This window comes from Triturus cristatus, chromosome 11 (assembly GCF_964204655.1).
Source record: "Triturus cristatus chromosome 11, aTriCri1.1, whole genome shotgun sequence".
Lineage (NCBI taxonomy): Eukaryota > Metazoa > Chordata > Amphibia > Caudata > Salamandridae > Triturus > Triturus cristatus.
The window spans coordinates 187483893-187510035 of NC_140594.1; the positions used below are offsets into that span (position 1 = coordinate 187483893).

The 26143-nt window shown below is 49.5% G+C and overlaps 1 protein-coding gene across 2 annotated transcripts in view; it reads right to left on the reverse strand.

The window, feature by feature from the left end:
* The window catches only part of HECTD4 (HECT domain E3 ubiquitin protein ligase 4), a 2430065-nt gene that overhangs the window by 1830044 nt on the left and 573878 nt on the right, over positions 1 to 26143 (reverse strand). For both annotated transcript variants that reach the window (XM_085634374.1, XM_085634373.1), the window contains exons 30-31: positions 6533 to 6621; positions 5555 to 5730 (exon numbers count right to left, since the gene is read on the reverse strand). In XM_085634374.1, the coding sequence (XP_085490500.1) occupies positions 5555 to 5730; positions 6533 to 6621 (265 nt within the window). The remainder of the gene's footprint in view (positions 1 to 5554; positions 5731 to 6532; positions 6622 to 26143) is intronic.

A 26143-nucleotide genomic window follows, 5' to 3' on the forward strand; every position in this document is an offset into this window, starting at 1 on the left:
GTAGTGACAACTTTAGGATGGAAGGATGGACAGGTCCTGAGAACCACCTTGTCCGGATGGACAGACAGGAAAGGAGGTTTGGAGGAAAGGGCCTGGAGCTCACTCACTATTATGGCAGAAGTGATGGCCACCAGGAATGCAGTCTTAAGAGTCTCAAAGGACAGTTGTGAAGCGGCTTAAAGGCAGCGCACATTAAATAAGTCAAACGATATTCAAGTCCCATTGAGGCATAATGAAGGGAATAGGAGGAAAGAGATGAGTTATGCCTTTCAAGAAACGATTAACAACTGGAGACTTGAGAAGAAAAGGCTGATCTGGAAGCCGAAGGAAGGCAGAAATTGCCGAGAGATAGCACTTGATACTGCACAGAGCAGAGCCCTGCTGGGCCAAAGAAAGGAGAAGCAAGAGAACCTCAGAAAGAGGGGCAGAAAGGAGATCCACAGCCTTTGCTGTGCACCATGCCACAAACTTATTCCACCAGCAGGCGTATACCATCTTAGTGGAGGGACGCTGGGCAACAGGACCCATACCACTCTTTAAAGATAGGAACACAGACATGCTATACTGTAATACACAATCCAATGCATACAACAAACTCCTCCCCCTGCAGTGTCGTCCTAAGGGTTTTTGGGAGTTATACCAGCAATACCTAAATCGGGAAGGAAACGGGCTAGTCAGAAGGTGCGGAAGGGTGAGGTTGCTGCTTCTGGAAAAAGGCTATTTATTGTTACAATTGTAAGTAAGGATACAGAAATAATTGTTATTGGGGGATCCTTGTATAATTTGCTTACCTGTGATCATCACTAAACTACATGTGGGACTGTGCAACTATGGATATTTGAACACGTACTTCCAGTGTTACAATGACGCAGGATGGCACAGCATGTCTAGCAACAATAAGGGTTTGTCTCGTCCTGTTAGTTTTCTTTTGTGTATTTGTTAATGTGTACTCGCAGTACTGCATATCAGCTGCAATGGAATAATCGTTGTAATATTGTGCACCAGTTTATAAAATGTAATAAATAAAAAAAAATTTAAATGAAAATACAATAAGGCTGACTTGTTGACTATCCTCTGTTGCCCCTCTGTGGTCTTCACAATTGTGGGACTCCCCACAATAATTTTTCTATATATGTGCAGAGAACAGGTTGAAATAGTGAAATGAAGTATCCCTTTGGACCTGTTGTATGTATTTGTTTCCTTTGCTGCAGAAGAAGAACTACACAATCTGGAGTGGCTGAGCTCATTAATTGCATTGGGATGCACCCTAACTACGATGACCGACACACTATGCACAGTTGTCTTCCCCTGTCCTGAGCAAAATCGAGACACGCACACAGGTTCTTATCAATGCATGTGTGAGTGAGTTTTAAAGTGAGGGGTGGGAAGCCTGGTAGAATGAAACATCCCATTTCACTGCAGCCTGTTTAAATTATTAAAAGTAACCAGAAACGGTACAACAGTGTTGTACTTTTTATTTGCAAAGCGCAATGTCAGTGTGCCCTCAACCCTGATGGCCAAGGACCAAAGTGCATGAAACTGCAAGGAAATTTTATGGACAACTCTGCTGAGCGTCTTGAAATGAGTTGTGATAACATCGTTGGAGTCAAATACATGGTGCCATAGAGGGAGAGTTAAAGTAATGACAAATTGATACAATAGTGAAGTGCAGAAATGTCATTGGGAACCTCATTACTGTGGCCTATGAGCATCAGCATCTTTCAGAATGGGGAGGGGATAGGGGTGAGATCAGTGAGAAATCTGCACTTTGATAGAGTTTCAAGGAAAAACATAATTAGCAAAGGTAAGTAACCTGATGGATACTTCTACCTGCAAATTTCTCACCTTTCCAATATATTTCCAAGTAGTACCCTCCATAAGTGGTGGGTCTAGCAGACCCAGAACCATTTGGACTGAAATTCAAGCTCCCGCCCAAAATATCTGAAGCATTCCCCAAATGTCATGGATACTCTGTGAAGGAGGTCAAGCTCGAGGCAGTGTTGCATCCAGTATGGCCCCTATGAACAGGAGACGCTGAGAGGACTCTAGGTGAGACTTGGTACAGGGATGACACCATCTGTGGCGAGCTGGCTTTTAGCAGTCCATCGTTCAGATAAGGGAATATCAAGATTCCCGACCTCCTGAGATGTGCCAGGACCATTCCATCACCTTTGTGAAGACTCAAGGTGCTGATGTCAGACCAAACAGGATGACTGCGAACGAGTAGTGAATTAACCCTACCACAAAACACAGGTAACTCCTGTGCGACCTCAAGATCGTAAAGTTGAAACAGGCATCCTGTAAGGCGAGGACACCATCAAATCTTCCACTTACAGAACCACAAAAACCTGCGCCAGGGACAGTATCTTAAACTTTTCTTTGCACGGGTAAAAATTCAACCGCCTGAGATTTAGGATGAGGCGAAGACTGCCATCCTTCTTGGAACCAAGAACTACAGAGAGTTGCCGCACTCCTTCCTGAAGCACGGCTGCCACCTTCTGCGGCAGTATTTACAAGTAGTCCTGTGACTAAACGAACTGTTAGGAAGACGTTTGGAAGGGCAAGGCATCCCCCATTTCTAAAATCTGCAGGACACACTAGTCCAATGTTATGGATTCCAATGCCTGTATTAAGGAGGATACTTGTAACCCAACGGGCCACCCACACTCCTTAAAGACCGAGCTGAAGCGGTTTTCCGAATGATACTGGTGAGGAGGCGGAGGGCTGCTAGATCAGATGACCTCTTACCTTGTCTTGCCGCTTGTCACACCTAGGGATTTTGCAACTGTTGGTTGAAGGGATGGGAAGGCTGGTGTTGTTGAGGCAGGAACCCCTTTGAGAAGCCCCAAAATTTACCAAACAGCCTGTAATCTTTTGTAAAGGGTTTGTAGACCGAAAGATCGGACAAAGCTCTTCAAGCATTGAATTACTTTACGGCTATGTCTGATTGTCTCCAAAGTGATTTAACCAATGAAAAATCATGCACATTAGTGTGGTTTGGACATTCCAAGAGAAATGAGTAAACCACAGCCAGCTATATATGCGCAGGGCTACAGATTAACCCACCGCTCTGGCTTTGAATCACTTCTGTCCAACCCAGCTGAAGGAACAGGGGTGTGTTCCGGAGACTTACATCTGGAATGACACAGAGCAGAGTCCACATGCATTCTCTTCCTCTTTAGGATTCCTTTTTACTTTTGTTGACTTGGCGGCAGTCGATGCCATTGACACCAAAAAGACTATCACACTCGAAACTGAGACTGCCATCGTCTTCTCTCCATCGTAATGACATACAGCCGATTGGCCCCGCCGCCACAAGAAAAGGACAATGCCACACTTGTCAGATTCAGAATACTCCAGGGAGTACTCACCCACAAGGGATGTGAAGCCTATGGTCATGTGTCACACACATTTTTCCCCAGAGGACTGCTTCTCCAGGCTTTTGACCACTGCTTTCAGCTACTTCTGGTTCACCACAACTATCGCAGCCACCACAGAATCCACAGGTACCACCTAAGCCTATCCTAGGGAGAAACCAAACAAAGGTGGACTAAATCTAGATCTCCAAGAAGATCTTCACATTCAAGACGCCATAGATGTTATAGTGGAAGATCATCTTCACACAGAACCTCTAAGCAAAGACATTACTCACTATAAAAGTCACACACAACTCAAACTGTTTCAACACCTACCACCAGTGATTTTTGAAACCCTTTACCTCAGAGCTTCTTCAAATCCTTTATAGCCCCTAGTTCCAGGTGTTTTGGAAGATGCCATTTAACGGTTTCTGATGCCAGCTTCTGCAAAATCTCACTTTTCCATATTGTTCAGCGCTTTAGGATTCATGCTCCTACAGCACCCGCACTCATCCACGTCATGATCAGAGGAGAGACACCATAAACAGTTCTGATGCGGATCCGTCATGGACATCAGGCCTCCGCACTCCCTACAGGGCTTAAAGCCCGACTTCCTCGTCGAAGACATACCGATTTTAACAAAAATACACCACTAGACTACAAAGTATCTAGAGAGCACTGGGAAAAAACCGTTGCGCGTCGACGGCGCGGAAAAAAGGGAACTGACGTCATCACGCCGACGTGGGCTTCTTATGGCTCCGATGACGTCGTACGGAGTCGCGTGCGGAGCCGATGTATTGTGACGTCGCCCACGTCGACGTGGAATGCTGGGGAAGAAAAGTTCCGTGGAATGCTGGCGCAGGGGATATTCACAAGGTGAGGAATCCACTGGCAGATGTATCCATCAGAAATACAAGATACCAGATTGAGACCCGCTCATTGGGAGTTCAGATCCCCTTCCTGATTCAGTGATAATTTCTGCTGCAAAGAAGTCTCACACGGTTGCATCTTCGTCCACTGTTGCTCTGAATAAAGCAAATAAACGCATGGCTTCAGTGGAAGGTAATATCATGAAAATGTGTTAGAAGCAAACCACCTCCTACTCCCTGTTCTGATATAAGATCGGAGTAAGAGCTAAAAAGAGAATAGAGTCTCTACTGACAGTTGAGTTAGAATAGCATCATCATTGGGTGAGCCCAGGCAGACATTGGTTTGTGGTCTGACATGGGTGTCAGCACCAGGCTACTGATTGGTGACAGTGGAGCCAGCAATTGCATCATGATTTTCATCAAGATGCACTCGCACATTACCTTTGAACTTAGAGTGGGGTAGAGTCTCACTTTGCTTACTTATGCCTGCGTTTGGATTTGGACTTAACAGAGGTCTTTGACCACAAAGTTGAAATTTCACAGGAACAACTGAGGGACAGAGTCCAGGGCCGCGACTTGGAGCAGGAGCACATGAAGGCCATAACTTCTTTATACAACTTTGACTCCCAATCAGAGATTGCTTTTGGGTGCCTGAGGGCGCACGTATCACATGATTTAGAGTCTTGTATGGATCTCACACACAAAAGACACACCTCCTGACAATCCGTGATCGACATCTGCTTTCTGTAGTCCCTGCATGGCTTCAAACCTGACTTTTTCTTAGGGGACATCATCTCCTGGCACACTGTGAAACCGTTTAAGAAGTCAACTGAAAACTGACAATCGGGAGAGAAGCTCTGGATCTGCTTCAGCAAGCATGGAGACAAAGAAGTTGATGTCAATGCACAGCAGTAGCGCCTGTATACTTGTACGTCACCTAGCAGGATACAGGAGCACTGTTATGCAAAAAATATTCAGATTAGTCTGCCTCCAGGGTGATATTCTAAGGTGAGCAATCTGCAGTTAGTAGTACCTATCAAAACGTTGTCTTGCAAAGGATGGCAATAGCGGGTAGTTAAGCTTTACTCCAGAAGGTGGAACTTAAATGCAGTACCATTAAATTGGAAAATAGAAACATCTGTTACTTAAAGTGGACATAAATGCAATTATTCTGAAAAGAGGCACTACATAAAAGCAAGTTACGAATATATTCTGACTGTCAATGAAGGGAAACATGCACAAGTTTAAAACATTTAAATAGGGAGATATATTCTTAGTCACCATTCCAATGTAAAAACACGTTTACAAAGTAAACCATAAACTACGCACCTGGTGCCTCAGTTGGTGTGCCAGATATACTTCTTGTGATACTAGGCTGCGCTGCTATTGTCACATGCAATAGCAACTCCGCTCTATTCATCAAACTTTTAACTAACGTTTTAGTTTTAGCCATAAGATGCGTGGATTTTGGAGTAAGAGAATGCACTTCTTGAAAGAATTTCTCTCTATAAAAAATAAAAAATAAGTAGGTTATAATTAGCCAAAACATTGTCTCATCATTACTAGAGTCCTTCTACATCCTCTTCATGGAGAAACACCATCAGTACTAGACCCAGAATAAGAACTATTTTTAGAAAGCAATAAGAAGCAATAATGATGCCATGTCTGCATAAGTAGAACCCTCAAAATGATGTTCTAAGGAACATTGACACAACTTGTTTCAAGAAACATAGAACAAATCAAAATGGTTCATAGTTTGCCAAAAACAAATGTCTTCATATTTTATCCTAGACCAGTACTCAAGTTCAAACTTTTTTCCTTTGTGTGTCTTAAAAATGTTGCAGTGATTGATGAGTTAACCGCCAATGACCACTTTTGCTGCATCCCAAGATAACCCACATGACCCTTAATATTTGGCGTTCTCTTCAAAGTAATGGTTTGATGTTTCTCAAATGGAAGTCCTTGGGGTGTCTGCTTCGGCTACACTTTCCTGAGTACTTTTAAAGCTTGTTGCACAGAAGTGTAATTTTAGATTTCTTAATTTTGTTGTTTTATGGTAAATGCCACAATTTTGATCGGTAGAGCGATGTTAAGAAGAAAATCACAGAAATGATAAAATAGGTGGTTGAAAGATGTTGCTCATGCTTATGAGCAGTTCTAAATGATTCTGTTATTTGTCTTCATATCCACTGGCGCAAAGACAAGAGTACAGTAAAAGGATATAGTGGATTCCAATATGAAGTATAACTATGAGCTCAAAAGCCACAGATACAGTGTACTGGAATATTTTAATTCGGTCATACCAACCTTAAAGCTAGAACCATGTTTTCTGGATCACAGCCATCATAAGGAACCTCCTTCATGGAACATAAAAGTTCTAATTCTTTAAACTTGCCCTGCAGGAAATAAAAAACATTGGACATCGTTTTAGACAACTCTCTGTGTAAAAGATAATAGAGATCCTATACATGGCAAACTTAATACACATTTAAAACAGCTCGCCACAAACTGAAAGGAAATGTGATTAACGTGCTAGGATGCATTATCAAGTGTTTAATGTCTAAGTAAGACACTTGCAAGCGGACTTCAGGGGAGTCACTTAATTTAGCTACACTACACAGATTTAACTTATGGGAGGGTAAGGTACCCACAACTAAGTGATACTGCAAGAAACCTCATCAGCAGTATGTGGCTGCATACGATGAAGACAATGTACGTTGTATAGGAACAAGTGTTCTGTCACAAATAAGGTAGACCACATAATTATAGCTGCACATATAAAAGTGACGCAAAAACTACAATGGGGGAGGTTTGTTCATGTGTGTTTGTGCCAGAAACTCCATTTAGAAAGGCTTCAATGTTCTCAACATACCACAAATGTTTTATTTCAGGGAAGGTATGATGAGGATCAAATTTTCTAACTAATATATCTAACAGCAGATTCATCACCTTCAAAATCACCCCAGGTGCGAGCCAGGGTCCAGATAATTTCAACAGTACTCCTACCTTCAGGCAAGTGGTGGTGTGTAACTCTGTGTTGGCTTTCTACCACCCCAAAAGTGATGTAGCAGAGCTACATATCAGACCCACCCCTATGCTGACATCAGTTCCTTTCATTTTGCATCTTCTGATGCAGTTATAGAGCTCCGCTCTCACCCTTTGTCATTCTTACCAAAACATTTAGACAGAATGTTAGGGAATCATGTCCCTTACAAAAACTGCACACTCAAACCGCGCAGGGACTGTAGGAAGCAGATGCTGCTCACAGACCTGTATGAGGTGTGCTTTTGGTGCCTGAGGCATTAGTGCCTTTGTGCACTCAAAGGCAATAAGGGACTGTGAGGCAAAGCTCTACATCACCAAATACTTGAAGAGGTTGCAGTCAAAGTTCAGGTCCCACTCCAAGTTGCAGGCTGGACTCAGTCCCGTTAACCAAGACATTTCCGCCAAGGATCCACTTCTGCTTAAAGTACTCAAATAAGTTAATGTCCAAAAGCAAATACAAAAAGACAAAGTATGACTCAATTCCATTTCATCACTCTAGCTCAAAAAAGAAGGTACAAGGCTATCGCGATACATATTGCAGTCCTTCTAAGTCAGCGGTTTAAGAACCAACTCTTCAGCTGATCCCGACATGTCCTGTGTTCACCTGGCCGTCTTTGATCCCGCAGCAGGTAGTAGCCTTCAAGGAGGCCATGCTGCATTTCTTTAGTGATAGTCCAGCTTTCTCTGGTGTGCCTTCGCGTGCCACAGAGTCAAGGGGTCTACAGTCATATTACTGCTGGCAGGGCCTCCCCTGATGCTGTCTGCTCTCCTGGGACCCATCACAGGACCTGTACTAACTCTAATACAGACCGGAAAATTCACACTGGTTCCCACAGTACCAAAACCAACAGACTTAAACTGTGCAACTGAAGACTGAAAGTGTCAACACCTGTGGCAAACACTGAAAAGGGTCAGACTGATCTACCAAGCACGAGGTGTTTCAGTAAGCTGGCAGGATGGAGTCTGGTTTAACTGCTGGGTGGGGGCGGGGCTGTTTTGTTGCTGGGGACAGGCCGGCCACGTTCCTACTTGCAGTGCTTCCAAATAATGCAAAACCGAATGATTTTAAAGCCTATTTTAAAACGTGGAACATGGCCGGTAGGTACCCAGCAACAAAACTGGCCCTCACGGTAGTGAAGCCGGCTCCCACCCTGCCAGCCCACAGAAACATACAATAGTAAATACGGGCCTGACCCTGTACCGGCGTCAGTCTGCCTACCTATACTGCACTACAAGTTGACGAAAACGCAACCAGTCATTATGCAGTCTGGCTCCATTCTCTTTTTGGTTCGGACTCTGTCCCCATGCAAGAAACACACAGAGTCCCACAGGACACAGATGAGGAGAAGGGAGATGGATTACTATACCTTTAGTATACTGATGACGCACTATACTTAAATATGCAAAATTACAATGGGCTAGACACTTCACTGAAATGTAGTTTGACTCACTACATGGGCTACCAACGGGAAGAAAGTGCCTTGTTTGCAGCAGTTGTCCAGAGAGAGGGTGTTCCTAGATCTGCAGTTTCCCTTCATTGTGATAAAAAGAAATGTTCCAACAGAAATTTACCAGGGTGACATCCTCCGTCTCTTGCCACCATATAATAATGCCCTCATTGATGCCGTTAAACCCACGCCTTGCTCTGGCCTGCCTGTCAGTCACCAAAGATCCTAGTGACATAGACCTGGGCCTGCTGATCCACACTTCCTAACCAAGCACTCTACACTGAAGAGCCATCACTGTACGGGCCTCACCTAGTAATAACCATACTCATTTCTTGCCCACACCTCTTCCATATAGAAACTCCAATTGGAATGATGCTCTTGGTAAGCATGTTTTCTTCCATTAGTATGGCCCACAGGTCCCTAATGCAATATGTTTATCCTGGGCAGATACACAGATTCTCTGTTGACATGGCCTGCAAGATCTTGCCAGCGGTCATGGAGGACATCAGAACTTCTCTGGCTCAGGCAGTACGTGAAGGAGAGGATGCAGCTAAGTTTGTGATCCATGAGGGTCTGTATACAACTGATTGCTTTTGCAGGGCTCTTGGCATCCCTGTTCTGTTCAAAGGCATGTGTGGGTGAAGTTGAATGGATTTTCTAGCTAGGTGCAAGCATTTCTGATAGATATTCACTAGGATGGGTTCAGACTCTTTGGGGAAAAGGCGGACTTAGTGCTGGAGAGATTTAAAGAAAGCCGAGCTACTGCACGTTTTTTAGGGCTATTGACGCCAGAAAAACAATCATCAATTTCGGAGATTTAGAGGATATTCCAGTGGGTCAGCCTACAGGCTGCTCCAGTCTTTCCAGCCAGGGGTACAGCATTAAAGAACAAGTTACTTACCTTCGGTAACGATATATCTGTAAGAAACATTAGTAGTGATAGATTCCCTACCTTAGAATTACCCCCAGGCGTCAGACTGGATCCGGAAAGATTTCGTCAGCAGTACCCCTGCACGTCGGTAGGTGGCGTTGTGTGGCTCCGCGTACGTCGTTGGCGTCGTGGTCGCCAAGATGTCGCGGGCGCCACCTAGACGCCACCCACGCGCGCTGACGTCAGTTCTGTACACGACTTTACGCACCAGGAACACAGAGCCATGCAAGATACTTACCACTGGTGCATTGAAACTAGGGCCCTGAAAGGGATGACCTTAACCCTAGAAATCAGTTTGCAGAACCGGGAGAATGGGTGAGGCGGCAAGGAATCTATAACTACTAATGTTTCTTACAGATATATTGTTACCGAAGGTAAGTAACTTGTTCATCTGAAAGAAACACATAGTGATAGATTCCTTACCTTAGAATAGATACCAAAGCAATTCCAAACCCGGTGGTGGGTCTGCTAACCAAGATCACACCAGGAAGTCCCAGAGAACAGAACGGCCAAAGAAGTCGTTTCTCTGGACTTGGCTGTCCAGGCAATAATGCTTAGTAAGCCTGTGCAGCGAGGCCCACGTGGCTGCCTGACAGATGTCTTGCAGGGGGACACAACGTCCCTATGCAGTAGTGGCTGCAGTTGCTCTAGTGGAATGAGCACGCAGCCCCACCGGAGACTATTTTTTTAGCCAAAGAGTAACAGGTTTTGATACACAAGACGACCCAGCGGGAGATAGTCCTCTTGTGTACCGCCCGACCTTTCTTGCTGCCAACGTAGCCAACAAAGAGTTGGTCATCCACCCGGACCTTTTGTGTGCGGTTGAGATAAAATGAGAGCGCACGTTTTGGGTCCAGACGGTGGAGCCTCTCTTACTCTATGGAAGGATGCAGAGGAGGAAAGAAGGTGGGCAAGGTAAGGTCTGCCCAATGTGAAATGCCGTAACAACTTTTGGCAAAAAGGAAGGACGGGGCCTGAGCACAACCTTGTCCGGATGGACAGACAGAAAAGGAGGTTTACAAGAAAGAGCCTGAAGCTCCCTCACTCGCCTAGCGGAGGTGATGGCAACCAGGAAGGCAGTCTTCAAGGTCAAGAGGACAGTTGTGAAGGGACTCGAAAGGAGCATGCATAAGATAAGTAAGAACCAGATTAAAGTCCAACTGTGGCATCACAAACGGAATAGGAGGGAAAAGGTGTGTAATGCCTTTGAGAAATCTATTTACAACCGGAGACTTGAAAAGAGAGGGCTGATTAGGGAGCCTGAGAAAGTCCGAAATGGCAGAAAGATAGCCTCTATAGTGCCCAGAGCAGAACCCTGCCGGGGCAAAGAATGAAGGAACAAAAGGAGCTCAGAAAGAGGGGCAGAAAGAGGATCCACAGCCTTTGATGTGCACCATGCCACAAACTTGTTCCACCTGCAGGCATATACCACTTTAGTGGAGGGACACCTGGCTGTCAGAATGACATCACAAACTTCAGGACACAAGTCGAAAGGAATCAACTGCCACCGCTCAATCTCCAAGCAAAGAGGTGGAGGCTGGACAGGTTCGGGTGGAGGACCGTTCCCTGCTGCTGCGACAGAATATCCTCCCGAAGAGGCAGTCGGATCGATGCTCATACGGAGTAGCTCGGGATATCATACTTTGAGCCCAGTCCGGGGCCACAAGGATGACTTGTGCCCGGTCGCGCCTGATCTTCAGCATTCTGGGCAGAAGTGTTATAGGTGGAAAGGCGTACAACAGACCGCAACTCCATTCGCGACAAAAAGCGTCGCCGAGCGAGTGCCGCCTTGGAAATTCCAACGCGCAGAACTGATGACATTGCGCGTTCTCTTCCGTGGCGAATAGATCTAACCAAGGCTCTCCCCACTGCTGAAAGAGACCTTGCGCCACCTCAGAATGAAGACACCATTCATGATCCATCATGCACCCGCGGGTGAGTTCGTCCACCCTGGCGTTCAGAGAACCTGCTAGGTGTTGAACCACCAGGAAAACGCCCTGATGTTCCAGCCAGGTCCAGAGGCGCAGAGCCTCCTGACAGAGGGTCCACGACCCCACCCGCCTTGCTTGTTGTAGTACCACATGGCGGTGGTGTTGTCTGTGAACACCTGCACTACTCTCCCCTTGACAGAAGGAAGGAATGCCTTCAGTGCAAGTTGGATCGCAGAAGCTCCGGAAGGTTAACCAGGAGCTTGGACTCCGCCGGAGACCTGAGGCCTCTGACCTCTGCCTCTCCAATGTGGCCGCCCTATTCCAGGAGGGACACATCCGTCACCACTTTAAACTCCGGTTTGGGAAGGGAGAGGGATCTGCCGTCGACCCAATGCCAGTTCGTGAGCCACCACTGAAACTGTCGTGCATTGCCCTCCGAGATCTGGACGTGGTCAGACAGGTTCCCCTGATACTGCGCCCACTGGAACTTCAGGTCCCACTGCAGAGTCCGCATATGCCATCTGGCATGATCGATCGGCAGGATGCAGGAGGGCATGAGGCCCAGCAACCTCAGGGTCACCCTGACCGAAACCCGGGACAAGGGCTGAAAGATCGGAATCAGAGCCTGAATATCCCAGACTCGCTGTTCGGGAGGATGGACCCAACACTGCTCCGTGTCCAGAACCACTCCAATGAAGAGGACCTTCTGAGGGGGAATCAGGTGCGACTTAGGCACGTTGATGGAGAACCCCAGCAATTGCAGGAAGTCAGCCGTAGTCTGGAGGTGGGAGACGACTGTCTGGGGCGAGCCCGCCTTCAACAAACAGGCGTCGAGATAGGGTAAGACTGAAACCCCTGAATTGAGCAGATGAACTGCGACCACCGCCATCACTTTCGTGAACACCCGAGGGGCGCTGGTAAGGCCAAAAGGGAGCACGGTGAACTGAAAATGCTTGTGCCCTACCGTGAACCGCAGGTAGCGTCGGTGGGCCCGCAGGACTGGGATGTGGAAATAAGCATCCTGCAAGTCCAGCGCTACCATCCAGTTTTGTGGGTCGAGAGCAGACAAGACCTGAGCCAAAGTGAGCATCTTGAACTTCTCTTTGCGGAGGAAGTGACTGATGTTCCGGAGGTCTAAGGTAAGACGCAGGCCCTTGTCCTTCTTTGGCACCAGAAAGTAGTGGGAATAACAACCACGACCTACTTCTGGCGTCTGAACGCGCTCGATGGCACCCTTGGCCAAGAGGGCCGCAACTTCCTGCTGAAGAAGCACCAAGTGATCCCCCGATATGTGGTGGTACCGAAGTGGCATGGCTGGAGGAGCAGTCTCTAAGGGGAGGGAGTAGCCCGTTCGGGCTATCTCTAAAACCCACCTGTCCGATGTGATGGTGTGCCAGTGGGGGAGGTGATGGCAAAGCCTGCCGCCCACTGGCGTTTGATGGGCCTGAAAGTTCGGACTACGAAGGTCTGGAGGCAGTAGTGGCTGGGGTGGAGGTGGATTGACCCGCCCGCTGACCCCTTGGTCCACCGCAGCAGAACCCACGTCCGCGGGCTCACTGGGAATGTTGCTGCGCAGGCTTGTGGCTCTGTGGTGAACACTGCGGGGCACCCCTTCCGGTGCCATGAAAGGAGCAAAAAGCAGAAGGCGGAGGAGGGCGGACCGCAGAGAGTCCCAAGGACTTGGCCGTGGCCTGTGAGTCCTTAAACCGCTCCAACGTACTGTCTGCTTTGTCGCCGAAGAGGCAACGGCCATCAAAAGGCATGTCCATAATTGTGCTTTGGACATTCCCCGAAAATCCAGTTGTCCTCAACCAGGCGTGGAGTCTGATCGCCACTGTCGTTGCAATCGATCTGCCCAGTGAGTCAGCGGTGTCTAGGCCACAACGAATCATGAACTTAGCAGCGTCACTCCCCTCTGCAACAGCCTGGAAGAGAGCTGTCAGGGCCTCCTCCGGACACTGAGGCAGCACTTGCGCCACCGTATCCCACAGACAGTGGGAATAACAGCCCAAGAGTCATGCAGTGTTCACGGACCGCAGCGCAGAACTGGCGGAAGAAAAAATCTTCTTTCCGAACTGATCCAGTTTCTTGGATTCCCTATCCGGAGGTGCGGAAGGGAAGGTAGTTGGGGAAGCAGAGGCTTGGACAACCAAGCTCTCGGGGTGGGGTGTTGGGAAAGGAAAATGGGGTCACCCAGAGCCGAGCGATGGCATCGGGCCAAGTTCCTATCCACAGGTGCCCCTGTGGTGGGCCTGGACCAGGTGCCTAAAAGAACGTCAGAAAGTGCCTCATTGAAGGGAAGCAGCGGCTCCACGGAAGTAGCTGCGGGCTGAAGCACTTCCGTCAGGAGGTTAGTCCTGACGGCCACAGGAGGGAGCACGAGGTGTAGGGCCTCTGCCGCCCTACGCAACACCACAGCATAACTAGCACCCTCCTCCATAGCCATGGTAGAAGGAGACAGCATGCCAAGGTCTGGTGAGGTATACAGACCACTGGCTTCCCCCAACTCCTCTGCCCAGTCCTGTTCATACACGCAATCAGCTGTGAGAGAGTCCTCAGATCCCTCCCAGTCCTCCCCTTCCTCCTCAGGCTGTACAACAGGCCTAAAATAAGGAGCAGGGACATGGGGACAGAAATCTCTGAGCAACGTCGAGAACGGCATCGATCGACGCCGGCCCGACACCGCGTCCCGAGGAGCGGGCGACGTCGGAAGTGGTGCCGGTGGGGTCGACATCGGTGGAGGTGTTATAAGGTCAACCGGCGTCAGCCAGGATACAAGCCTGGATCCAGGGCGGGTCCCGCGGCGCTGTATCCTGAGCCGGCAGCGGGACCGGGGCCAGAGTCGCTGGCGATGAAATGTGAGGACCCCCAGTAGGGACCGCTGGGCCCGAAGGCGCACCAGCGAGACCCGACGGCCCAAAGAGATGAGCCATGGCCAACAGGAATTCCTGCATTTGGGCCAGAGTCACCGACAGACCCGGGAAGGGCGTGTAGGCTGGCGCCGACTCCACAGGCTATGCCGGAGCCGTGGGGAAGGCACCACCCGCTCCCTCAGCTGCATTGCACAACCGGCGAGGGGAAGTCGGAGAACGATGACGTTTATTCGACTCCTTGAGCTTTGCCTTACCTGATCCAGAGTGCGAAGACTTGGATCCCGAAGATCGATGGTGATGACTCCGCGCACGGTCCCTCGACCTTCCACAGGACCGAAACCTCGAACGACGCGGAGCCGACTGCCGGGCCTCCAGCAGCTTTCAGGACCACCTCCGCAAAGACTTCGGTGCCATGGCCTAGCAGTTGGGGGAACGACCTGGGGTGGTGGTCGCGCCCAAGGCAGAAAAGACAGACTCGGTGCAGGTCCGTCACCAACATCATGCAGTGACAGTCCTCGCAGGAAATAAAATCGGGCATCCTCACTGCACCAGGAGTCAAAGTCTCGATGAAAAATGGAGACAAAAAGCCTCAAAAAGTCAGTCAAAAATTGACTGGGGGGTTCCTGCTCTTCCCGGATTTGTGCTTGCTGGGGTGGAAAAAGCAAGAACTGATGTCAGCGCACATGGGCGGCGTCTAAGTAGCGCCCGCGACGACCAACGACGGACGAGGAGCCGCACGACGCCACCTACCGACGCGCAGGGGTACTCCTGACTAAATCTTTCCTGATCCAGTCTGATGCATGGGGTTAATTCTAAGGTAAGGAATCTATCACTATGTGTTTCTTTCAGATATAGTTGTTTTGGGTTGCAGAAGTGGCACCAGCAGACACCACATGGGATAGCACAGCCAACAGCCCTCCAAACCACCCCCTGCTGCAGCAGCTGACCGCTTAAATGTGCCCTCCACAATTCAAGGCAGGCCGCTGAAACACAGGATATGGCACCATCTGTCCAGTAGGAGACCCATTACATTGGACAGATGGTTCTTACAGATCATTCAAAGGGGCTAAGCCCTGCCTTCCACAAGAACAATTTTCGGAAGAAACATGTGGTAATCTTGATGCAGATGGTAAATATTTTACTCTGAATAGGCACAGGGCTTTGAGAAGGGGGAGGGATTCTATACATACTACTTTCTTATGCTGAAAAAAAGAAGGGGGTACTCAGGCTTATCCTAGACATCTTTCATAGAAGGAGAAAATGTAAATGCTCTTGTTGTCTCAGGCCCTTTGTTTTCTAGACCCAAGAGACTGGATGATGCCCCTGGATTTGCAGGATGTGCTTCTCCATACACCCATCCTGCAGTGCCACAGACGTTACCTGCTCTTCAAGGTGGATCAGGAACTTGCTGTGCTCCCCTTCAACCGTACCTCGACTCCTTGGGTGTTCATGAACATGATGGTGGTTCTCGCAACCAGATGTACTCTTGTACCTCGATAGCAGATTGTGAAAGACCACAGTCAGTCATGGACCACCTCTGGATGCCATCCAGATTCTTAACATCATTGGGTTTCACTTTCAATGAGCCGAAGTCCCACTCAAGTCCCATACAGAGAGAGGGGCAATTTTGGACACATTAACGATCAATGCCTGTCCTCCACCACAGCGAGTCTGAGACATGTAGGGTATGATCCAGATGTTTTAAACAGTACCGGGTATCAGTGAGGGTGGCTCTTAGGTTTTTTGGACTTGTGCACCATCCTCATCGCAAAGCCTGGTGGCACATCCGAGCCCTGCAATGGAATCTGAAACCCCTGTGATGTCAGTATCAGGGCTGCATTGGGTCTCAAGTGAAGCGGCTAAGGAACTGCAGTGATGGCTCTTGACTACCACCCTGACCCACCTATGCTGCTTTCTCTTACCGACCCGAACTCACAGCTGTGACAGATGTGTCCCTTCTGGGTTGGGGCAGCTGTGACTTTGGGGAGAGCCGCTTCATATCAACCTGCTTCCTAGTCACCACCTGTCAAGGGTCTATGCCAGAGCGGACAAACTAAGCAGGCATCGCCAAGCAGGTCACCAGTGGCATCTCTATTCCAAGGTGGTGCAGAGTGTCCTCAAACACTGGTGGTTGAGGAGTCCTGGCTAGATCTATTTGCCTCCGGTGGGAACGTCTGGTGTCAGCAGTTTTTCACGCTGGAGTTTCCTACAAGGCACACTTTGGAAGGCACATTATGGCTGGATTGGATTGAGGGACTCCATTACTCCTTCCTGATGATACCTCTCCTGTTTCGGGTTCTGAGAAGATTAAGAAAGGCTGAGTCTAAGTCATTTTGATTGCCTCTCACTAGGCCAGAAGTGTGTGGTACCCAGAGCACCTGAGAAACAACCTTTGACCTCTGGTCAGGCTTGCACTTCTGGATGACCTCCTGTCTGAGCAGCAGGGCAGTGTCCTATAACCTAGTCTCCATAACTTACACCTACATGCAAGCAGATTGAGCAGTGGAAGTTTAATGTGTCTGAATTGCAGCCCGAGATGGTGGATGTTATACTTTCTGCCTGTCGTCCTTCCAAGAAAACCCTCTATGCTGCCTGAGTCACCATCCCTTGCAAGCTGAATGTTTCAATTATATTTAGTTTGTTCTCTCCTTAGCCCAGCAAGGCATTGATGTGAACAGAAGTTACTTATTGGCCAATTTTGGTAGTTCTGTGTTTATATGCCCAAGCGACCTCGTTTAAGTCACTAGATGTGATGTGTTTCAATAAAGGTTTGGTACACATGCTTTCTCCAAATCGTGTGATACCCCCAGTGGGACCTTAGTCTAATGCACAGAAGGAATGTCAAGATCAGACTATCCATAGCTGCTTTTTCGGACTCTTGACACTGAAAACTGTCTCTTATCGCCATTACGTCAGCACAACTAATGAGTGAGTTGCAGGTGCTGTCCTAAACTACCCTCATCCAGGCTAAGTGTTGAGGAGTGGTGTGACTGCCCTCTATAAGGTCATGACGCAATTTCATGCTGACCCATCTATCAACTTTCTAGAATTTTTCCTTTTGCATCATCCCTCTTAAGAACTAAACAGGCTATGCAGGAGCTCCAAAGGTTTGAGAAACACGTCCACCAGGTGTAAGGCCTACACTTGCAAGAGGGGAGCCTGTTCTTCATATCTGCCATGGTGTGACATGGGCCTCAGTACACAGGTTCATGAAGTACCATAGCCTGATAGTCCTGTCTGACGAGGTGGTCACTTTGTTCATTCTGTACTGCAGGACTTTTTGTTCTGAGTCTACTCCTCAAACCCTCTGCCTTTGAGAGGTATTGGTTTTGTTTTTACTCTAAAGGTGAGGAATCTAATTAGAAGTATCTATCAGAAGAACATGTTGCATTCGGGAACGATCCTTCTGGTGGATTCTCAATCTAATCACAGATACCTCACTACTCTCCCACCTCCCTGTTCTGTGGAGTGGCCTCTTTAACATCTAAAAAGGTCCAGAGTTAACAATCAGCAAACTGTCACCAACAGTTGTTTTATGCTGTGCATCTGAAGATGCGGAAAGAGTGAAGAAACTGACACCAGTGCAAAGGGGTGGAACTTTTTTGTGGTTTTGCTTCAGCAAATACTGGGGCGGCACAAAGCTGACATGGAGCTGCATGACTATCTGCCACAGCATGGGAGCATTGCTATTGAAATTCTCTGGATTTAGTCTGGCACCGGGGGTTATTCTAAAGGTGGGGAATCTGCGGTTAGATAGATTATCAACCAAACCAAGCATTACCGGAGGTAACTAACTTCTTCACCATGACTCATATACTTTGGGCAAATTAATGGTTTTCAACACCTTTTGTTACAAATGTTGACTAAAATTAAATGTATATGCACTCATGGCAACATCAGTGAAGACATGATAGCCTAAACTCCAGGCAATCCAATATAGTAAGCAAATTGCTGCATCATACAAAGCATGCCAATCTCTAACAACAAATTCTGGGAATTAGGGAAGTTCATATTTCCAAGCAAGGAAAATTAAGGTGAGTCTAGTCATATAAAAATGGTCTCAATAAAACCGTACACCACATTCAAGTAAAAAATTAACTTGATGTAAATGGGGAGAGGCATCTCCTTTAGGTTATTGTAGAACATTGAAAACTGGCGTAAACGATTTTTATTAAACATCACTTTCAACAATCCCATGTTCAACAAAAGAACCTATTCTGATGTGTCATTAAAAGTATAAACTGGAAATAAGACTGTATTTACTTCATTTTCAAATGAAAACCCATGAGTAGCTCTTAAAAATTACAAACCTTGCATCACTTCAGAAAGTTTAAATCGGGGCACTACATCATCCACTGTTTTACTGGGGTAGATTTCAAAGATAAGCTCCATGAAAAGTGTCTACCCCACTCTACCTATAGGCAAAAAAATGTATAAACTAAGGAGGATTGGGCAGATATGATTGGCTGGAGAACAGGTTTCCAATGAGCCCCAATCACGTCACAAGAGCAAAATAAACTGACACAGCGACACTGCTTTTTAGGTTGGAATGAGTCTCCCTGTCAAAGACAGAATGTAGTAAAGCTCTCTCCCTTGTTTCGTTCATGGGTACCCAAAGAAAGAGTCAGTAGCAACAGTGCCAGCCTGCACTTAACATACACATGAAAGGTGTCACGCGTCTCTTAAAGCACAAGTTACTACTTGTGTAACGATATATCTGTAAGAGACATTAGTTAGTGATAGATTCCTTACCTTAGAATATCCCCAGGGGTCAGACTGGATCCGAAATGTTTTTGTAGCAGTACCCCTGCCCGTCAGTAGGTGGCATCGTGCGGCTCCACGTCCGTCGCTGGCGTCGTAAGCACCGAGATGAGATCACGGATACTACTTAGGCGCCACTCATGCGCGCTGACGTCTGTTCTGTACACGACTTTCCGCGCCAGGATCGCAGAGCCATGCAAGAAACTGACCACTGGTGCCAAGAAACTATGGCCCTGAAAGGGATGACCTTAACCCTAGAATCAGGTCGCAGAACAGGGAGGATGGTTGGGGCGGTAAGGAATCTATCACTAACTAATGTCTCTTACAGATATATCGTTACACAAGATGTAACTTGTGCATCTGAAAGAGACACGTTAGTGATAGATTCCTTACCTTAGAATAGATACCCTAGCAATACCAACCCTGGTGGTGGGTCTGCGAACAAGATTGCACCAGAAAGTCATGGAAACAGAACGGCCAAAGAAGCCGTCTCTCCGGACCTGACTGTCGAGGCAGTAATGCTTGGTAAACGTGTGCAGCGAGGCCCACATAGCTGCCTGACAAATGTCTTCCAAGGGGACGCCGCGTACCAAGCCAGTACTGGCTGCTGTTGCCCTGGTAGAACGGACACGCAGCCCCACAGGAGGCTCCTTCTTAGCCAACGAGTAACATGCTTTGATGCACAGAACGACCCACCGAGAGATGGTTCATTTGTGCACGGCCCGACCTTTTTTGGCGTCCACGTAGCCAACAAAGAGCTGGTCATCCACCCGGAACGGTTGTGTGCGCTACAGGTAGAACAACAGCGCACGTTTTGGGTCCAGACGGTGGAGCCTCTCCTCCTATCTCGAAGGATGCGGAAAGAAGGTGGGCGAAGTGATGGTCTGCCCGATGTGAAAGGGCGTGACAACCTTTGGCAATAAAGAAGGACGGGTCCTTAAAACTAAATGAATCAAAAGTTGGTCGCACTCTGCTCGTCACACCAGCAAGTTGCCCCAAGGAACTGTGGTCAATGTAGTGGCGACGGCGAGTACGCCTATGCCACGGTGTATGTAGAAAAGTATGTGTCGCATTAGCCATCCCTGGACACGTGTTTCGAGGTCGTTGCCTCTCGTCAGCAGGGAGCAGGTCAGTGTAAAGGGGTGCCGCGTGGACTGCCAAAATGTAATTAAAACAGGTAGAGTACCTCTCATGGCGCGCAGGTGCAGGTCCAAGGCTCGTCAGCCCGTTGGCTCAAGGGAGCCGTAATAAATGAATCAAAAGTTGGTCGCACTCTGCTCGTCACACCAGCAAGTTGCCCCAAGGAACTGTGGTCAATGTAGTGGCGACGGCGAGTACGCCTATGCCACGGTGTATGTAGAAAAGTATGTGTCGCATTAGCCATCCCTGGACACGTGTTTCGAGGTCGTTGCCTCTCGTCAGCAGGGAGCAGGTCAGTGTAAAGGGGTGCCGCGTGGACTGCCAAAATGTAATTAAAACAGGTAGAGTACCTCTCATGGCGCGCAGGTGCAGGTCCAAGGCTCGTCAGCCCGTTGGCTCAAGGGAGCCGTAATAAATGAATCAAAAGTTGGTCGCACTCTGCTCGTCACACCAGCAAGTTGCCCCAAGGAACTGTGGTCAATGTAGTGGGTCCTTAAAACTACCTTGTCCGGATGAACAGAAAGGTAAGGAGGTGTAGAAGAAAGAGCCTGGAGCTCACTCACTCTTCTGGCAGAGGTGATAGCAACCAGGAAAGCCGTCTTTAGAGTAAGAAGACGTAAAGGACAGTTGTGAAGGGGCTCAAAAGGAGCACACATCAGATAGGTCAAGACAAGATTTAAGTCCCATTGAGGCATCATGAAAGGCACGGAAGGAAACGTGTGCGTAATGCCTTTCAGGAAATGGTTAACATCCGGGGACTTAAAGAGAGAATGCTGATCTGGAAGACTTAGAAAGGCGGAGATGGCTGAAAGATAGACCTTGATAGTGCCCAGAGCAGAGCCCTGCTGGGCCAAGGATAGTAGGAACAGAAGAACCTCAGAAAGGGGGGCAGAAAGGGGATCCACAGACTTTGCTGTGCACCATGCCACAAACTTGTTCCACCTGCAGGCGTATACCGTCTTAGTGGAGGGACGCCTGGCTGCCAGAATGAACTCACAGACTTCGGGAGGAAGATCGAAAGCTGTCAACTGTCGCCGCTCAATCTCCACGCATGGAGGTGGAGGCTGGACAGGTTCGGGTGGAGGACCGTCCCCTGCTGCTGCGACAGAAGATCCTCCCGAAGCGGCAGTCGAATCGGGAGATCGATCGCCATGCTAAGTAGCTCGGGATACCAGTATCTTCATGCCCAATCCGTAGCCACAAGGATGACTTGGGCCCGGTCGCGCCAAATCTTCTTCAGCACTCTGGGCAGAAGTGGCATAGGCGGAAAGGCGTACAACAGACCGCAACTCCACTCGCGACGAAAAGCGTCACCAAGCGAGCGCCACCTTGGAAATTCCAACGCGCAGAACTGATGACATTGCGCGTTCTCTTCGGTGGCAAATACATCTAACCAAGGCTCTCCCCACTGCAGAAAGAGACCTTGCGCCACGTCCGAGTGCAGACGCCATTCGTGATCCATCAAGCACCGGCGGCTGAGTTCGTCCGCCCTGACATTCAGAGAACCTGCCAGGTGTTGAACCACCAAGGTAATGCCTTGACGTTCCAGCCACGTCCAGAGGCGCAGAGCCAGGATCCAGGACCCCACCCCGCCCTGTTTGTTGCAATACCACATGGCGGTGCTGTTGTCTGTGAATACCTGCACCACACTTACCCGAACAGAGGGAAGGAATGCCTTTAGTGCAAGTCGGATCGCCCGTAGCTCCAACAGATTGATATGGAGCCGGGACTCTGCCGGAGATCAGAGGCCTCTGATCTCCGCCTCTCCCAAGTGGCCACCCCATCCCAGGAGGGACGCATCAGTCACTACTGTGTGCTGCGGTTGGGGGAGGGAGAGGGATCTGCCATGGACCCAATCGCGATTCGTGAGCCACCACTGCAATTGCCGTGCAGTGCCCTCCAAAATCTGGACATGATCTGACAGGTTGCCCTGATGTTGCGCCCACTGGAACTTCAGGTCCCACTGCAGAGCCCGCATATGCCATCTGGCATGTCACCAGCAGGATGCAGGAGGCTATCAGGCCCAGAAGCCGGAGGGTCATCCTGACCGAAACCCGGGATAGAGGCTGAAAGATCGGAATCATAGCCTGAACATCCCGGACTCGCTGCTCGGGAGGATAAACCCGAAACAGCATCGAATCCTGAACCGCTCCGATGAAGGGGAGCTTCTGAGAGGGACTCAGGTGCGACTTCGGCACGTTGATGGAGAACCCCAGCAAATGCAGGAGGTCGGCTGTAGTTTGAAGGTGGTTGAAGACTGCCTGGGGAGAGCCCGCCTTCAGCAGCCAGTCATCGAGGTAGGGGAAGACTAAAACCCCCGACCTGCGCAGATGAGCTGCGACCACCGCCATCACCTTAGTGAACACCCGAGGGGCGCTGGTAAGGCCGAAGTGGAGCACGGCAAACTGAAAATGCTCCTGGCCTACCGTGAATGGCAGGTAACGCCGGTAGGCCGGCAGGACGGGGATGTGAAAATATGCGTCCTGCAAGTCCAACACTACCATCCAGTCTCCAGGGTCGAGGGCAGCCAGGACCTGAGCCAGAGTCAGCACTTTGAACTTCTCCTTCCGGAGGAAGCGATTGACGTTCCAGAGGTCCAAGATGGGGCGCAAGCCCCATTTGTCCTTCTTGGGGACCATAAAGTCGTGGGAATAACAACCACTCCCTACTTCCGGCCCAGGAACGCACTCGATGGCCCCCTTGGCCAAGAGGGCCATAACTTTCTGCTGGAGAAGCACTAAGTGATCCCACGACAAGCGGTGGCACCGAGGTGGCATGGCTGGAGGGGAGGACTGAAAGGGAAGGGAGTAACCCCTGCGGATGATCTGCAACACCCACTTGTCCGATGTGATATCGTGCCAGTGGGGGAGGTGGTAGCGGATTCTGCCACCCACCAGCGTGGGGTGCTCCACAAAGCTCGGATTAGGAAGGTTTGGGGGTAGAAGCAGCGGGTCGGAGGTGGACTGACCCTCACGCTGATTCACAGACCCACCCCTGCAGAAGCCGCGTCCGCGCTGAGGCTGGTTCTGCACAGGCTTGCTGAAAGAACGTGCCTGGGCGCCTCTGCTGTGGCCACGAAAGGAACGAAAACCAGGAGTGGCTGGGCTTTTTGCAGAAAGACTCAAGGACTTGGCCGTGGCTCGCGAGTCCTTAAAACGCTCCAGTGCACTGTCTGCCTTATCGCCAAACAGGCGAGTGCCCTCAAAGGGCATGTCCATGAGCGAGCTCTGGACATCGGGCGAGAACCCGGTAGATCGCAACCAGGCGTGGCGACGCAGCGCCACAGTCATAGAAATCGCCCTACCCAGTGAGTCCGCGGTGTCCAAGCCACACCGAATGCCGAACTTAGCCGCATCTTTACCCTCAGCAACAGCTTGGGACAGCACAGCGTGGATCTCCTCAGGACACTGAGGCAACAACTGCGCCACTGTATCAAACACCGCGTGGGAATAGCGGCCTAATAAGCAAGCAGTGTTCACTGACCTCAGCCCTAAGCTGGCCGAAGAGAACAACCTCTTACTGAACTGCTCCAGCTTCTTATCCGGCGGGCCGTAGGAAAAGCACTCTGTGACGTCGAGGTTTGGATGACCAGGCTCTCAGGCGTAGGATGAGTGGTCAGAAAAGCAGGGTCCAGGCACCGGACGATGACGCCTGGCGACATTCTTATCCACAGGGGCCCCCCGTGGCTGGCCGCGACCAAGTGCCCAACAAGACGTTCATGAGGGCGTCGTTAAAGGGGAGCAGGGGCTCCGACGAAGTGGACGCCGTCTGGAGCACCTCAGTGAGGAGATTAGTTTTGAGGGCCACCGTAGGGAGATCGAGGTTGAGGACCTTTGCTGCCTGACGGAGCACCATCGTGTAGGAGGCGCCCTCCTCCATTGTAAGCGGAGGAGAGGCAAACCCGGGTCAGAAGAGACGTCGAGGTCGCCGGCGTCCTCCAAGTCGTCCACCCAGTCCTGCTTGGAGTCACACTGACCCCTCCCAGTCGTCCTCCACCTCTGTCGCATGGGTAACAGGCCACGGTGGCAGAGCTGGAGCCGGAGAAGGAACATACGGTGTCTGAAACGGCGCCGGCCGGGGCCAAGCCGACGCCGTGTCCCAATGCGGATCCCAGGTAAGAACTAAATGGTCCTGGAACCGGGGTAAGGGCGGGACAAACGGCACACACTGCGGCGCCAGAGGAGCCGGCAGCGCTGGACCTTGTGGCGCCGGAGCCAATGGCGCAGGATCCTGTGGCGCCGAAGCTTGATCCGCTGGCGGGCCCACAGGATCCAGACATGGGACCGCAGGGCCTGAAGGCGCACCGGCGGGAACCCGAGGCCTAAAAAGGCGGTCCAAGGTAGCAAGAAATTCTTGCACCTGTTCAGGAGTCGCCGACAGACCTGGGTAAGGCGGGTAGGCCGCGGGACTTCCAGGCTACAAAGGAGCCACAGGGGCAGAACCCCTGTCCCCCTCGTCCGCATGCGAGGACCGACGGGGGGACGTCGGAGAGCGAACTCGCTTCTTCGACTTCTTTTTATGTCGAGGAGCGACGACTGCGGTTCCGCGAGCGTTCACAGGAATGGTCCCGGGTCCTGAACTGCGCTGGGACGAGTGCCGGGCCTCCAGCAACTTCCGGCGCAGCTCCGCAAAGGCCTTCGGGAAGGACCGGGAGTCGTGGTCGGTCTCCAGGCAGTAGAGGCAAACATCGTGGGGGTCCGCCACCGACATATTGCGATGGCAGGCCCCACAAGACTTAAATCCAGGCATCCCTACGTGCACCAAGGAGGAAAAGGAGACAAAAGTCTCAAAAAAGTGTAGTCAAAAAGTGACTAAGGTACGTGCTCTATCCGGATCTGCGCTTGCTGGCGCGGAAAAATAAAGTACTGACGTAAGCGCGCATGGGTGGCGCCTAAGTAGTCTCCCTGACGTCATCTCGGCACTTACGACGCCAGCGACTGACGCGGAGCCGCACGACGCCACCTACTGACACGCAGGGGTACTGCTACAAAAACTTTCCAGATCCAGTCTGACGCCTGGGGCTATTCTAAGGTAAGGAATCTATCACTAACGTGTCTCTTTCAGATTAATGTCCCAGTAAGGAAAAAAAAAAGCCACAAAGGTCGAACATTTTTACTATTTGGATAGTTATTAATTGACGATAAAGAGCTTTACGACAGTTGAGAAAGAGACACCAAAAGTACCATGCTTCAAGGTACAGAAATACTATCAATCTTCTAGACTGAAATAATCAATTGCCAAATAAGCCGATAAAGAACCAACAATCGGGTACAAAAGGTATCCTCGGTGAACAATCACAAAAAGGTGAATTGAAAGTGTTGTTAAAACCCTTTTCAGATCCAGATGTTATATGTGTGAAAAACAGCAAAATACTTCATAGGAAAATGGCCAAACAGCACTTTGGGAAGGGAAACTTTGGCAGCACAAACTAGGAAAACAACCATCTTGTTTAGGAATAAATATAACCTAAATCACACCCACCATCACATGAAAATGGTGCTTTCCTTGTGTGGAAAATGCAAAAAGAGAAAATAGATCAAATGTTCGACATTCTGCACTTGATCAACGTACTAGCTCTGACCCTCCGTACCACCATCAATCAATCAATCAGGTACTTGATTAGCACAACTACTCACCCTAAAGGGTCTCGTGGTGTGGGTGAGGCGGGGGGCTGGGAGTGCAGTTTAGTTGAAGAGTCAGGTCTTGAGGTCCTTCCTGAATTGAGGCAGTGACTTTAATTGTCTGAGGTGTAGAGGCAGGGTGTTCCAGGTCTTTGCAGCGAAGTAGGA